The 14,657-nt window shown below is 34.9% G+C and overlaps 1 protein-coding gene across 1 annotated transcript in view; it reads right to left on the reverse strand.

Annotated features, from left to right (window-relative positions):
• Positions 1-1,507: 1,507 nt before the first annotated feature.
• The window catches only part of LOC145676088 (15-hydroxyprostaglandin dehydrogenase [NAD(+)]-like), a 41,489-nt gene continuing 28,339 nt past the window's right edge, over positions 1,508-14,657 (reverse strand). Inside the window, exons 5-7 of the mRNA XM_081746966.1 lie at positions 13,497-13,670; positions 9,237-9,397; positions 1,508-1,749 (exon numbers count right to left, since the gene is read on the reverse strand). Of these exons, the coding sequence (XP_081603092.1) occupies positions 1,623-1,749; positions 9,237-9,397; positions 13,497-13,670 (462 nt within the window). The 3' untranslated portion in view covers positions 1,508-1,622. The remainder of the gene's footprint in view (positions 1,750-9,236; positions 9,398-13,496; positions 13,671-14,657) is intronic.

Genomic DNA, 14,657 nt, shown 5'->3' on the forward strand with positions numbered 1-14,657 from the left:
TATAATCCTTTTGATAGACCCATACCTGCCTTTATTATTAATTATAAAATATGGAGGGAGTTTTACACACTCCCTTTCCCAGGAACGATACCGAAGTCTGAACTTATATCGGGTAGTAGGTACGTTACAGTTCTCATTCCACCAATTTTTCCATCATCATTCACTTGCTTTAATCATCGTCTTCCTTAGCATAAAAGGTCATAATCGTGGGACGTTAAACTAAAATATTTCATTTCATTTCATAAACTAAAGTGTAAAGTAGAATATGGTATTAACTATTCAAGCCGGAACCCCGAACACACTCGCTAAATACAAGGTATTGAAAAAGTATGCATTTCTGTGCCACCTGATGGAGTTTTCTTTATACTTTTGATCTCTTATTAGCAATCAGTGATACCAACCTGAGGGAAAACTCCCATTTTGTGTATATAAAATCCACGTTAACAAAATTTCTCTACAAGCAGAAAGTAGATAAAAATGCTTCATCAATAAACGCGAAATTAATTGAGTTTCAAATTCACAGTCTTTGCACGAAAAAAAAAAATCCTTTGCTGTTGGGATAGCGTATACTAGTGCGAAAGCTGTTCCTGAAGCAAGTTAATTATGTGCGATATTTGAACAATAAGCAGCAAGCAACACAATTTGTGCTCGGCTTCTTCTAAAGAAATAAAAGAAAAAATAAAACAAATGAACAAATAAACGAAAGAAGAAACTAAAATACCAACGACAAACAATAAACTTTCAGAATGTTCCTCGTAAAATATGCGAAGAAGTTTTTTTTTTTTTTTTTTTTCAGTACAGGCAGGCAGTAGAAGCTGGTGGCACAAAGTCGTGGCATACAAACTGCACCTACACTTTTGTCAACAAAACATACTTGTTTTCAATTAAGGAAACACTTATTCATAAACTAATTTATCAACATAGAAGATATGTAAAAGATAATTCATTCAGATCTTGTAGAAAGTTACTATTAGACAAAAGTTTAATTTTTCTTATTACATATGGTATTAAGTACATACGAAATTCAGAAGCAAAATGGGACTTTTTGTCTCCCAAGATGAGATTTTACCATATTTCAGGTTGGCATCACTGCTAGCAGGTATTATTGCAATACTGCCAGTAGGGATTTAAATGTTTGCTAATATTTTTTTGTTATTTTCACTCATTTTAATGTTTATATACGTATATCTTTGGTTTAAATGTTATGAAAATTACGTACACAATACCTATTATTATTATTATTATTATTATTATTATTATTATTATTATTATTATTATTATTATTATTATTATTATTATTATTATTATTATTATTATTATTATTATGAACTTCATATACTTCAGTAAAGTCAATCATTTAAAATCATCATCTACTTTAAACAATAAAGGGTGAGAAATGAGCTTTAAAGAAGACGGTGCTGGTGACCAACAGACTTAATATCCTGAGTCTATTGATAAATTGTAAACCAAAAATGAAATAAGATTGAAAAATAAAACCAAAAATGTATACAATTTCAGTTTTACATTTATTTGGCTTTAATACAATTTTCTGATGTAATACAAACGTAAATGGTGCAACTGTAGAAGTCTTTTGTAAGTATCTTTTATTCACTTGAAATAAATTATTCTGGATCCTTCATTGGTTCTGGTAATTGATATGATGTTATCTTGTTATTATCAATTAGGAAGTGTTCGCCATTTTTTCCTTCTAGGATTGCCTTAATGACAGCTTCTGCGACGATTGATGCCCTGTAACAAGAGGAAAGTAAGTTCATAAATTAATAACAGATGAATTTATTTAATGTGGCATATATATATGTATTATAACATAATCGTTATAACATCTTTTAATCAACCCTCGTTTTCGCAAGAGGATTTCTTAAAATCAGTGCGCACCAAGACAAAATTCTTGGAAATCAAAAGAGCTGCAAAATTTCTCGCTAACAAGTTTCTATGTGTGTGGGGGGGGGGGAGTGCTCGCCCACTTCTCTTTTCGTATAGCCTAACTAAAAAAAATGGCTCAGCTTAGTTTTCTTCCCCCTCTTACACAAGCTAAATTGCAAGGCTAAAAGACAGCGCCAAACTATATGCTATAATTTACATATTTTATAATAAATATTGATTTAAATATTGATTATATTCATATGGTCATGTGTTTAAATGTGGTTAATGTGCTTTCAATAATGTGATAATTAAAATAAATCAATTCTTATCAGCAAAGCACGTAATTATTTGATCCATTCAATGATAGCAGTTTAATTTTATTACGATAACTGTCAGTAGGCACGTAGCCAGGATTTCGTACTGGGGGGGGGGAGAAGTAACGTGAAATACTGAAGGCCCAAAAGCTCGATCAATCTAAACTACTTTACTGGCAACATATATTGGTTTGTTAGGACAATAAAATGAGGATATGCTAATAAGTATTTTAATTTAAAAAGATATAAAGAAATCTCGAATAAAATATTTAAAAAAAAAAAGATATTGGAAAGGATTTTACGCTATTTACGTTCCTTCCTCTGTTCATTCAAATATAACAATTTTCCTTTTGTTATTAACTAACTAAAAAACTAACTAACTCTATGGCGTATGGAACCCGGAGGTTCAGTGCCGCGTTCACAAAAGCTCTCCACTGACTTTTATCCTTAGCTAATTGGATCCAGGTTCTACTTTGTATTCCTATCTCTGCGAGATCCATCTTAATATTATCCTCCCATCTGCGCCTAGGTCTTCCTAATGGTCGTTTTCCTATGGGTCTACCAGTCAAGACTTTGAAAGCGTTTCTACTTTCTTCCATTCTAATCTTTGTTTCACCCTAGGAAGAATATAAAACGGAAATACGTCAAACGCGTCAAACCAGTGTAGCCAGTAGCAAAAAGTGCACTTTTCTGTCAGAAAGGATGAAAGACTATTGTCCCTTTATACATGTGCATATAGTCTCATACAACAAGGTTACAGACCTTAAGGTTGCCTCTATTCGTAGAACAAGTGGGAAGTGAACAACACAAGTCACTTTATGTAGTTATTTATATCTTTACTTAAAATAACTTAATAGCGTGTGTAATCCAATTTTATGTATGGCCAAACGGCAAAGCAGAATGAAAAGATTTTCGGTATATATTAGACCCCAATCCCAATTAAGATGTTATCATATCACATTAATTATAATAGCATACCAAGGAGGAGTGGGGAGGAGTCCGAATTTTTGCAAAAAAAATTAAGTATCTCACTAGCCGCTCAACTTAGAAAGCTGAAATTTGACATTTTTCAAAAATAAGCAGACAGCCCAGGAATTTTAGCGTTTTTGAGAATTCCCTTCAGATTCTAAACCCTTCTAACATTCAATTTTTTTTACACACCCCCCTGGATAGAAAAGGAATCCAGTTCTTTCTTCAAATCCAATTCCATCAATCAGTGTTGTATGTTTATTGCATTAATTAAAAAAAAAAAAAAGGTTTGCTAATTTCTTTCCTTTCAAAATATGAAGTAAACACATGCTCATGTCTGGTTTTGTAAAGCACATGATTTCATTGTTTCGGAGTTTCGATCAAGACAATCAACAAAATAGACATGCTTAATCCTTCTCTTTTGGGCGCCGCAGTTCCTTCCGAGAAATAATTAAGCCGCTTTTTTTTTTTTTTTAAAGGAAACTTGATACGTATAAATGAAGGTTGAAAGGGAAGAGACCATTAAACCAGTTATCACTAATAGTTGAGTTACAGAATATATTGCTTTGTGAATACACCCCCTTTTATTTTGAACATCCCTGTAAGAAAAAGTTCCTGGCGTACGTATTGACTCCCTTTTTAGTGGGAGGTCGCGCTTTTAGTATATTACGAGTTGGTAGTGGGTTGATATGTAAAAATAATCGGAAACGATTGATATTAGTGTCGAATTCATAGTTTAGGGGTCACTGAGATAAATAGTAACTCTCTCGAAGCTGTTCAAGTCTAAGCTTAGCCCCATCCACATGGTGGGGATGAAAATTAAAATGTCCAAACTCATTAAGATTAGTGTAGAACTCATAGTTTTCGTGGTCGCTAGATGAATAGTGACAATCTCCAATTTGTGCAAATAGTGTTGCTCACGAGACGAGAAATTAGGTTTTCTCGTCTCGTCTCGATCATGGAAGACTTACTTCTCGTGTCAATTATCGAAGGATTAGTTCTCGTCTTATCTCAAAATTTATTCGGATTGTTTTGTAAATTTATTTATGCCCTGAGTTTTCTTAATTTCATCCACAAATTATGAGATTCCCTCCTCATCACGAAAGGTTTACGAAAGGTAACAAAAATTTAAACTATGTTAACTTTTGTAGCAGTAGTGTGGCCAGGGAGGACGATCCGGGGCTATACACCCCTAAAAGTTTTTTTTTTTTATTCCTGCATTATTATTTTTGTCAAAGTTACAGGTAGCCAATTTTAAAACTGTCAAAGTTAATAGCCTATGCTATTCTTATTTTCAGTGCACTGAATTTTTTATGTATTTTATTGTTATTTACGATGTAGAACCTGTTTAAATGCGCGTGCCCTTTCTCTATTGAAAGTATTTAAGCAAAACTAAATTCGCTTGAACAAGTCATTGAAGCGGTGGGGGGATATAAATTTGTAAAAAATGAAGCCTAAAACAACTTTTACGGGGGAGGGTTCCGGACCACCCACTATCCTGTGTGGTATTCCATACTACTGGTGCGTAAAGAAATAACGGTTTTTAAAAGAACCGACAGATTTTTTTCAAAAACTGGGAAGATTATGAAAATTCCGATTTTCAGAGTAAATTCTTTCGAATTTAAAAACTGTTGCGTTTGTAACTGATGCCGATTTTAATAGAAAACCGAACCGTTTTTTAGTAGAAAAACGAGCCGGTTTAAGACCAAAAACAGTTTTGGTGAATTCGGTTAGTGACAGAATTTAAAATGTTTTTGAAGATTGTGGTGAAAACAAATTAAACTTCAGAGTTGACTTGCGCGGCAGTTTATAATTGTTCGTGTGTCCAGCGTAGCTGGTAAGTTCATCTAGCATATTAATATAAGTGCTTGCAACCCTAACGGTAGCCGACAACAACAGCAGAAGCATGACACAAGTAAGATTGTCAGATTTACTCTCACTCAAATATTAGTGTATCGAAAAACTTTTTTAAAATGGAGCTACTTTTGCAGTAGATAAACGAAGAAAGTAAGACTGACTGTTAGAATAATAATAGAGGTATGCAAACTCATTCTTTATCAGTTAAACTTCTTACGATAAGGTAAGTTTGGCAACATGAGCTCAGTTGTTGCCACGTCGGCGGAAGCGGGATGACAGTTTTGATTCATTGTGTTCTGTGATAGTTCAGTGAATTTTGTTGTGCAAATTTCTTCTGTTTTGTTTTATTTTGTTATTTTCTTGTTATAGTTATTCCGTGTTATCTGTGTTACTATTAGTGCTGTTAGTAGTTAATTTTGTGTTTAACTGCTATAGTGGTATTTTTGGAGACAGTGGCTAAAAATTCCCACATTGTTATAAGAAGCAAAGAAAGAAGGGAAACCTCTTTCTACTGGTGAAAAAATTATGTTATTAAACGTTTATTCATATTTTCGAAACCAGGCAGTGAAGCTGGAGAGAGGGTTTGTCCTTAGGCGTCAAGGCATCTCTTTAAAAAAAAGGGGGGAGTAATAGTGTGATTCATACCATGACTGAGAGTGGGTAAATTCCTGGAGCTGACCTCGTTTTTCGCGGCACAAAAACAGCTGATTATCACAAAGAATTTGAGCAGCAGAATATGAATATTTCCAAGAAATACTCTTTCCGAATGTACCACCAAATTCCGTGATTGTTATAGATAATGACCGCACATACTCAATAAAAGACGAAAAAATCCTTACGAAATCATGTTCCAAAAAAGAAATTGTAGAGTGGTTAAAAAGAAAAGTGTTGAATGTGATTCAAGCTGCAACAAATTTGAAGTAATACAAATGTTAAATAAAGTTGCTTCTAACACAGAAGTCTCCTACAGAATAGAAGGCATTAAGTTCTTCGTCTCCCCCTTATCATTGCGAACTCCCTCCCACTGAACTTGTGTGGAGTAAAGATTTGGGTGCTTCTTGCCTCCAGGAATAGATTACGTGAGGTAAGTAATTACAATTCCTCTTCTATTATTATTATTATTATTATTATTATTATTATTATTATTATTATTATTATTATTATTATTAGTCGCTTACCGCTGCGCAGTTTGGTTTGTGTTCTTTTTTATTTTCTCAAATCGGCTTCCTCCTACTCATAATAAGTGGCAACATCGCGCTAGTTGAACGTCATTTCCGTTTTATAATCTTCCTAGGGTGGGACAGAGAGTAGCTACATGACTTGCCCACCTAAGCCTCCTAGACTTGACGACCCTAACAATGTTGGGTAAACAGTATAAACTATGTAGTTCCTCGTTATGAAGCTTCCGCCATTCCCCATTCTCGTTCCTCTTGGGTCCGAATATTCTTCTCAGGATCCTGTTCTCAAATACTTTCAGTCTATGTTCTTCCCTCAGAGTAAGCGACCATGTTTCGCAACCATACAGAACAACAGGCATGATTATCGTTTTATATATTTTAAGCTTCAAATTCCTCGACAGAATTCGCGACGACAAGAGATTTTGAACCGAATAGTAACACGAATTCCTGCTTTTAGTCGACATTTAATTTCTTCGTGAATATGATTTTCCTCTGTTAATATTGATCCTAAATATTTGAAAGTATCCACTTTATCAAAAGTATTATTTAATATTTTAACGCCTCCACAATTTGCCGTATTACGGTCCCGACGCACTTCCATGTATTTAGTTTTATCTGCATTTACTTGTAAACCCATGTCCCTGCAAGCGTTTAATAATATCTCAACTATTATAAAAAGTACATATCCACTAATATCAAAGTACATATTGAATAGTCTTGCAAAATATTTTACAATATCTGCGTTCCTTTCATTGTTGAATCAAATGTTAACAGAACTTTCTTTCCACATAAGTTTTTTGTTTTCATTATTCTGTTAGCTATTGTCTGTTCCAAATGACAGATTAAAGGAGCAGTAGAAAACTGTTTCTGAAATAACATGTTTGATACTGCAGAGAAACAACGAAGAAAAATTAGGATTAAGAATGTCCATTCTGTTACACAATGGTACTATGCTTTAGAAAGTTTGAAATTTCCCTTACTAGTAGCAGAAATTCTGAAACTTATGTAACTTTTCTACAAAATTCAAATTCCGTGACTTTCCCAGAATATCTCGCTCATTGGCCACCATGTATTGTTTTGCAAGTAGGGTCTAATACAAATCTCCTCATAAGAAAGAGTAACCAAAAATTTGCTCTATCTTTTTACTTTTAACGCTGATTCTTGTTTTTCTTGTTTCTTTTTGTTTCATCCTTCCTTAATTTTTTAAATTTCTGGTTTCGATCGGGGTTCCGAACCCCCGGATCCTCCTTTGGCTACGTGCCTGTTGTCAGAGTAAAATCGGGTAAGGTGCATCGTAGGACCATTTTTATTGAAGAAAAATAGGTATCAAAATGATCAAATAATTTCTGAGGGAAAAAAAAAAAACTATCAGAAGACTGAAACCAAGGATGCTGAACATTTTTCTGAGATCAGAGAAATTATTTCACCATTTAAAACTTATGTGTTTGTGCATCACCAGTGATTCACACGGCTTCAAAAACAAGGATGGAAAGCCTGTGAATCACAAATCATGCACATGGCTCCGCAAAATACATCTACTGTGAATTACCGGTAATGTACATGGCGGTCAACGTGTTAATTCCGAGATTGAAAATTAGGAGATTTAAAATTGATGTAGGACGGTCAAAAAAATAATCAAAGGTAAGAAAAATCAACAACTGAACTTCGTTTCGTATTTGTGAAACCAGGCAGTCTTTCAAACTATGCAAATTCAATAGTTAAACCACAAGTAGTACATGTATAACTTCTGGTTGTAATAGAGGGATAAGTGTAGAGACATATTATTATTGCTTATTTAGGAGACGTATTCCAGTAGGTACGTTTTCCTAATTCATCAGTGTCAGACAATGAAGCTGAGGTATTCCACCCTTTAGAGCTAAGGAATTTAGTGAATATTGTAGGTATACTAGGCAAAGAAGAAGTGCATGGTTAAACGATGCGTTCGGAACGCGTTTTTATGGCTCATCCGTACGCTTGGAATACGCTGCCCATGCATTTAAATATGGATAGGTGGCTAATCAGAATGTCATGCAAACGCGAAGGCAATAAAAACGAGCAAAAAACGTCGGCCCGAGCGTATTTGGGGCGTTTTGGAACGATAGACCGCCTGCTGTTTCGGAATCAGTAAAAGATGTCTAAAGGAAGGGAAAAAAGGAAAGACTTGTTGCCAGGTAAGGGGATTTAAGGAAGGAAAGCTGCTTTGTTCAGAGAATTGGAACTGTGCTATTATTATGTATGCTCGTGTATAACAAAAGAACATTCACAAAAATACAAGGAAATTCAGAAAAAAATAGGGCCAAGCTAATCACAGAAAAACTTATGTAATACAATAGGGTTATTTCTCGTGATTCGCATGAATGAGAATAAGGGTGTGGCAGTAAGGTTTGGAAACCCTGACTGGCTCACACTATGATTTATAACTCTGGCGAAAGTAAAATTAGCGAGTAGCCACCTAGGTCGCTTTCGCTGCGGTGGTAAGGTTAAGGTTTAAAAGATGCGGTAAAATAGGTTAAGGTTTAAAAGATGTTTAATGAGGAGCGTTATGTAAGGGGTAGTAGGGGGTAGGGGCCAATTGCCCCGTAAGAGTTTGAGGAATACATATACTTTATTCGATTGTCTACTATATATACTAGTCCAAAACGTGACAGTCTTATGTCGATGGTGCTTTAACCCCCTTCCCTCGCTTAAACGAAGTCTGAAATGACGCCCCTGTGTTTAATTGATCTTTCTGGTAATACTAAAATAATGTTAACGTATTCCGATTTAGAAGTGTAAGTTATTTTAAATAGTTTACACTTACAAGCCTAGTAAAGTTAACTACAATAGGTATTTAAAATACAAGTACCATAATACCATGATAAATAAACAAATCAAGTAAATATCATAGAACAATGATTTTACAAACAATAAAAATCGTTTATAACCAAAATATGCTGAATTAACAATATGTATTAAACCTGGCATCTATGAGTAAAAGTACGTTTCTAATATAGAGAGGTATAGTATAATATAATAGTTCGTATTTAAAACTTACGGTTGGCCTATTTCCATGAACCTAATGAATTTTTGAGCATCCTCTTTCCGCCTAAGTCTAGCTTCCATGTTGGCAATTGAGGGAGGTACGATGTTTGTCGTTGTTGATCCAGGACAGATGGCATTAAACCGTACCCCTGTCACGTCGTAATAACTCTGTACCTATTAAATACATGAAACAAACTATATTGAAACATTTAATGTATTGATGCATTTTGTCGAAATATTTATTAGGAACATAGCCTACATCTTAAATACACATTTAAAGTAGATCACTAAGTGATCTCGGTGGTATGGTAAACGCTGTTTGAATAGTGTGGCGTTGCCAGATGGTGTTGAATGCTTACTGATGTCAGATAATAAAGGAAATAATAATGGAATTCTGTTTGGATACTTATGAAAAAATTAGTTTTCGACCCTTACCGCAATTCACAGCTAAGTTCCGCTTCTTGAACTCCAACGCTAGAATCCAGGAATTTTCTTACTGTGCCTACCACAGTAAACACACAAATTTGGCAACAACGTATTATGGCGTTCTGCACAAGTTCCTTCTCAAAATCTATTTCCTTACATGTAAATTAGAATTTAACTAAAATGTGAAACATAACACAAAAAACGGTCAAACAGTATATCTATTTCGTAATAAGGTCGTCACTCTAAAATAATTTACATATACAAATAAACATTTCATAAAAATGAGCACTTTTAGTAAGATCTAACAGCAAGTGCCATCTTACTGTTACGCTCTCTTACTCTTACTGTGCCTGTGTGCTCATTGTAAAATGAATCAAATATTTTCTTTTATTTGTTATCTTTTTCGATATCAGAAGACACAATCAAATGAATCAGTGTCTTGTGCTGTAGCTGAAACATAACTCTATCTTATAGTATAATATCTATAATATGTAACGTTTCATTGCGCAGTAACTAAGGGAATGAGCTAAAAAAAAAATGTATTGACTTCCGAGTGGTGATCCAGCTTAAATTCTTCATTTTCCCATCACTTTACTAACTCCAATAACAATGTCAGTACTAATTACGAAAAAAAAAAAAAAAAAAACTTCAACACCTGTCAGGTAGTGAAAATAAGTTCCCGTGAATCATATAAGCAAAGCTTGTCTCTGTACTCACAAATGATTTGGACTAAAAATATACAGACATACGCTGAGTATATTCTACTTTGTTTATTAACACTTACATGGTATATTTTATTACCTTCTTGAAACCTGAAGGCCTATATAATGAAAAAAACAAACAATGAGTTAGTAGCAGTTAACATATCCGTAGGGGTTTTGAAGAGGGGCTAGGGAATCCTAGGCTTATCCTAAAAGAGCGTTTTCTTCCTAAAGGATTTACTGGATGACAATAATTTGTGAACTTTAACGTCGTTTACTCAGAGCTACTTTGTGTTTTGCATATAATTACAAACGAACAAGGCATAAGGACAGTTTCTTCTTACTGAGTTCTAAGAATACTTAATGACGATCAAAAAGAGACAAAGATTTGATCGTGTTAAAAATTTGACACGCTTCAAAAGAGAGGAACGCAAATTCTTCGAAAGTCGTTTGTGACAATGGATGAATCAGAGATTCCATTATTCAATCTACAAACAAAAATCAGTTGATGCCATGGAAACACACATTCACTAGCTCCCAAAAATTTCGTCAGATAGCATCCAATGATAAAGTACTGTACACCATCTTTCGGAATTTCCAAGGAGTAATAGAGCTCTTATTTCTGATGCGGGATGGACGTCGTTCGAACCCAGGCTATAAAACGTACGGATACCATCGTACCCGTGAGTTCCCTTGGGATGTTCCCGTTTTCTCCTACATTCTCATTTCACGACTTATTTCCCAATAATAAGCTTCTATCTATTAATGGATCGAATTTGAGTTTAGCATCCCTTCGGTAACAAAGTTATATGAGACACGGAGCTGTGGATTAACGTGAGATTCGAACCGCTTTTGCTTCCGCCGGGAATCGGAAACGGGTCTCCTATGCCAAAGTTGCATACGCTACCCACATAGCCATGAGTGACCTCTCTGTCTTCATTAGCCTACAAGGCATAACAATTAAACGTTATGGACTTCATATAATTTCAGTTCTTCCTCGATAGCCAATTTTGTACTGAAACAAAATTGATCAATCAAATATGTGTATCTTTCCCTTTTCGAATTCTAACGATGTTTTTGTAACTTGGACCATCTTCTAAGATTTTGATAGTTGAAATATCGCATTTAATTGTAGCTAATTTATCTCAGTCAACGTTTGATAAAGTATTATAGGAATTCTTTAATTTCTTTGGGGACCCTTGCGCCGCCCCGGTACCACATCGAGTTGTGCATTTAAAAAAAATATTAAAAAAAATATACATTCCCTTCTCCCCGACTTCGATCCGACATTTTGTTCTCGAGTTATGTCTGTTTTTGCATTTTCCCGACAGATTTACGGCTAGTTTAGCCTCAATAGGAAGCGTTTGTGCGCCCAGGTTCGTCTGTATTTTTTGTCTTATTTTGGTGTCCGGAATCATCTTCCAAACACTGTCGTTTTGCTTTGAAACATCCTGCATATTTCTATTCTGTTTCTGATTAGCTCCTGTCTGCCAATCACCTTCCAGTATTACCAAAACAAACCAAAAGTGAATTAAATTCACTAAATCACCGTCTCCCTACGCTTCTTGTGGTATAGTACTTATTATATATTTATATTGTAACTGTCAGAGATTATCAATGTTGATTGAATATGTGTTAAAATGCTACTACAGGGATTCCCTCTTTAGTGCAGAAATTTCCTCCTTGCATCTTACCGCCATTTTAGGTGAGATGGGATTAGGCAAGATTAGAATTCCCATCTCGCCTGAAATGGCTGACATTCTTATCTTGGAGACATCAGTGGCTGATAGATCTTTAGGTGAGGTGGGATTAGGCGAGATGGGAAGGAATCCCAGCGGAAGCTCATGTGCTTCGGATTCCACGTTAATCAGTTGGTCCCGTCTCATATAGCGTTAAACTCAAAATCAACTCAACTATGCCACACGCTACACAAAATGGACGGAGCAATGGAAACTGTGCATCAATAAAGAGGGAGAATTTGTTGATAAATAGATACAGGCCAGCTTCCTGTATTTCCTTGCTCTTGGGAATTAGGAGGAAACAGCATATACTTTTTGTGTACACCTTGTGCTTTAGGATATTTAACTTCTGCACTTCATTCCCAGAGCACTCTCTCTAAGATAAAGAAACACTCCGACTCAATATGTTAAACAGGTTTGAAGTTCCGGTATTTCAAACATTGCACTGCAAAAGCCACTAGGACGTAGTGGTGTCGAGAATGTGTGTAGAAAGCGAGATCTCTACCACGTAAGTAGGTCGGAAGCATGTGGAAAAGGGGAAATCATTGGGTAGGTCAGTACTGACGGGTTAATTTTGATCGTCCATTGAAGATATTTGAATAATGCAGCAAAATTTTGATATTGTTCCTTTTTCTCTTTCTCCTTATTCGTAAAATTATAATAAAGCAGGAAATATACTGTACATGCGATTCTTACTCTTAGCAGGACAGGAAATAAGCCCAACAGTGAGAAACGGTAGTTAACAACTGCCAACAACGGCCCTACATTGTAAGTTAAACGGTAGTTAACCAGTTGCCAATGTTGGCTCTACATTGTCACAGAAACGATACTTAACCAACTGTCAACGTTGGCCCTACATTGTAAGAGAAATAGTAGTTAACCAACTGCCAACGTTGGCTGTACATTGTAAGAGAAACGGTAGTTAAACGAACAGAAAACGTTTTCCCTACATTGTAAGAGAAAGAGTAGTTAACCAACTGCTAACGTTGGCTCTACATTGTAAGAGAAACGGTAGTTAAACAAAATGCCAACGTTTTTCCTACATTGTAAGAGAAAAAGTAGTTAACCAACTGCCAACGTTGGCCCTAATTGTAAGAGAAACGGTAGTTAACCAACTGCCAACGTTGGACCTACATTGTAAGAGAAACGGTACTTAACTAACTGGCCAACCATCAATTTATTGGTTGGCCACAATACACTTTAAAACTCCGTTAGCCAACGTATTTTTCATCTTCATAAGTGAAATTATCAATTCTCAACCAATCCAACCATTAGCTTACGTAGGGCCAACTAAGTGCTATTAGAGCTGAATTAAGTAAGTAGACCTTTAAATAAATAAATAAATCGAACTTATTATCTCTTAAATTATTACATATATATAGAAGCAATACTTAAGCTTTGTCTTACCCCGTATGATCGTGTAATTCCTGTAATAGCGTGCTTTGAACCTGCGTATATGGGGCTGAAAGGTGCTCCGAAGATCCCAGCTACGGACGATGTGCTCACAACGACTCCTCCTTTACCGCCTTGGTCCTTCCCCATATGTTTCAAAGACAACAAAATACAAACGACTGCTCCAATCTATAGGAAAAAAGAATAGTTACGAATTGCTTACTATAATGTGCAATAAAATCTTGAAAAATAGATTATAATGTTTTCTCATTAGAAGAGGTGTGTGGCATTAACGTCTGCAACACATTGTACTGTCCAAAAATTCACACACAGAGCCCGAAACGACTCATAACGACACAAAAATGGATGTCTTCAAATTTGGACATACTTTAATGTGTACAAATGAATTGCCTTCTAATGGTGGACATAAGGAAATATGTCGATTTTTTGACGTTACGGATATGTCCGCCATGAACATAAAAAATGTGAGCAACTATAGTATGTCAAAATGATCTACTGCCTTGTTTTCATTAGTTTTGACGGATTAGTATGTTAGGTTTTGATCATTGGGGCAATTATAACATTGCTTGAGATGATATACTTGTACGTCAAATATTTATACACATGCGCGGAAACGTGAAGTGGTTGTCGTTTGTCTCTTGTTATCAGTGTTACCAATGTAGTACTTTGTCGCTTGACCTAGAAATTTTTAAGGATATTGTTATCAAAAACAATTGGTTCATTCATCATTGTTAGAATACAAATTTAGCACCTTTAAATGCTGTCTAGTGACTAAACTAGCATTATTTCCACTAAAATTAATATTTCTAGCGTCTTCTTGCAGTGTGTTTAGTGACAATATTATTCACGTTGTTGGGAGTGTGTTTAGTATAAATACGACATGTGTGTGTGCCCTATTACGGACAGGTTTGACATATATTTTTATGCCATATCAATGTCTTGTGGCTCTGTGTGCACTCAGTTTGTAAGATAATAGAAATTAGAAGTAAGATCAAAATGAGTCTCGTGAAACTTCTTTACACCTATAAGAGAGGTTTTGTTCTTAGCACATTGACTTTAAATAATAATAATAATAATAATAATAATAATAATAATAATAATAATAATAATAATAATAATAATAATAATAATAATAATAATAATAATAATAATAAT

Source organism: Thermobia domestica, chromosome 18 (assembly GCF_964235325.1).
Source record: "Thermobia domestica chromosome 18, izTheDome1.hap1.1, whole genome shotgun sequence".
Classification (NCBI taxonomy): domain Eukaryota; kingdom Metazoa; phylum Arthropoda; class Insecta; order Zygentoma; family Lepismatidae; genus Thermobia; species Thermobia domestica.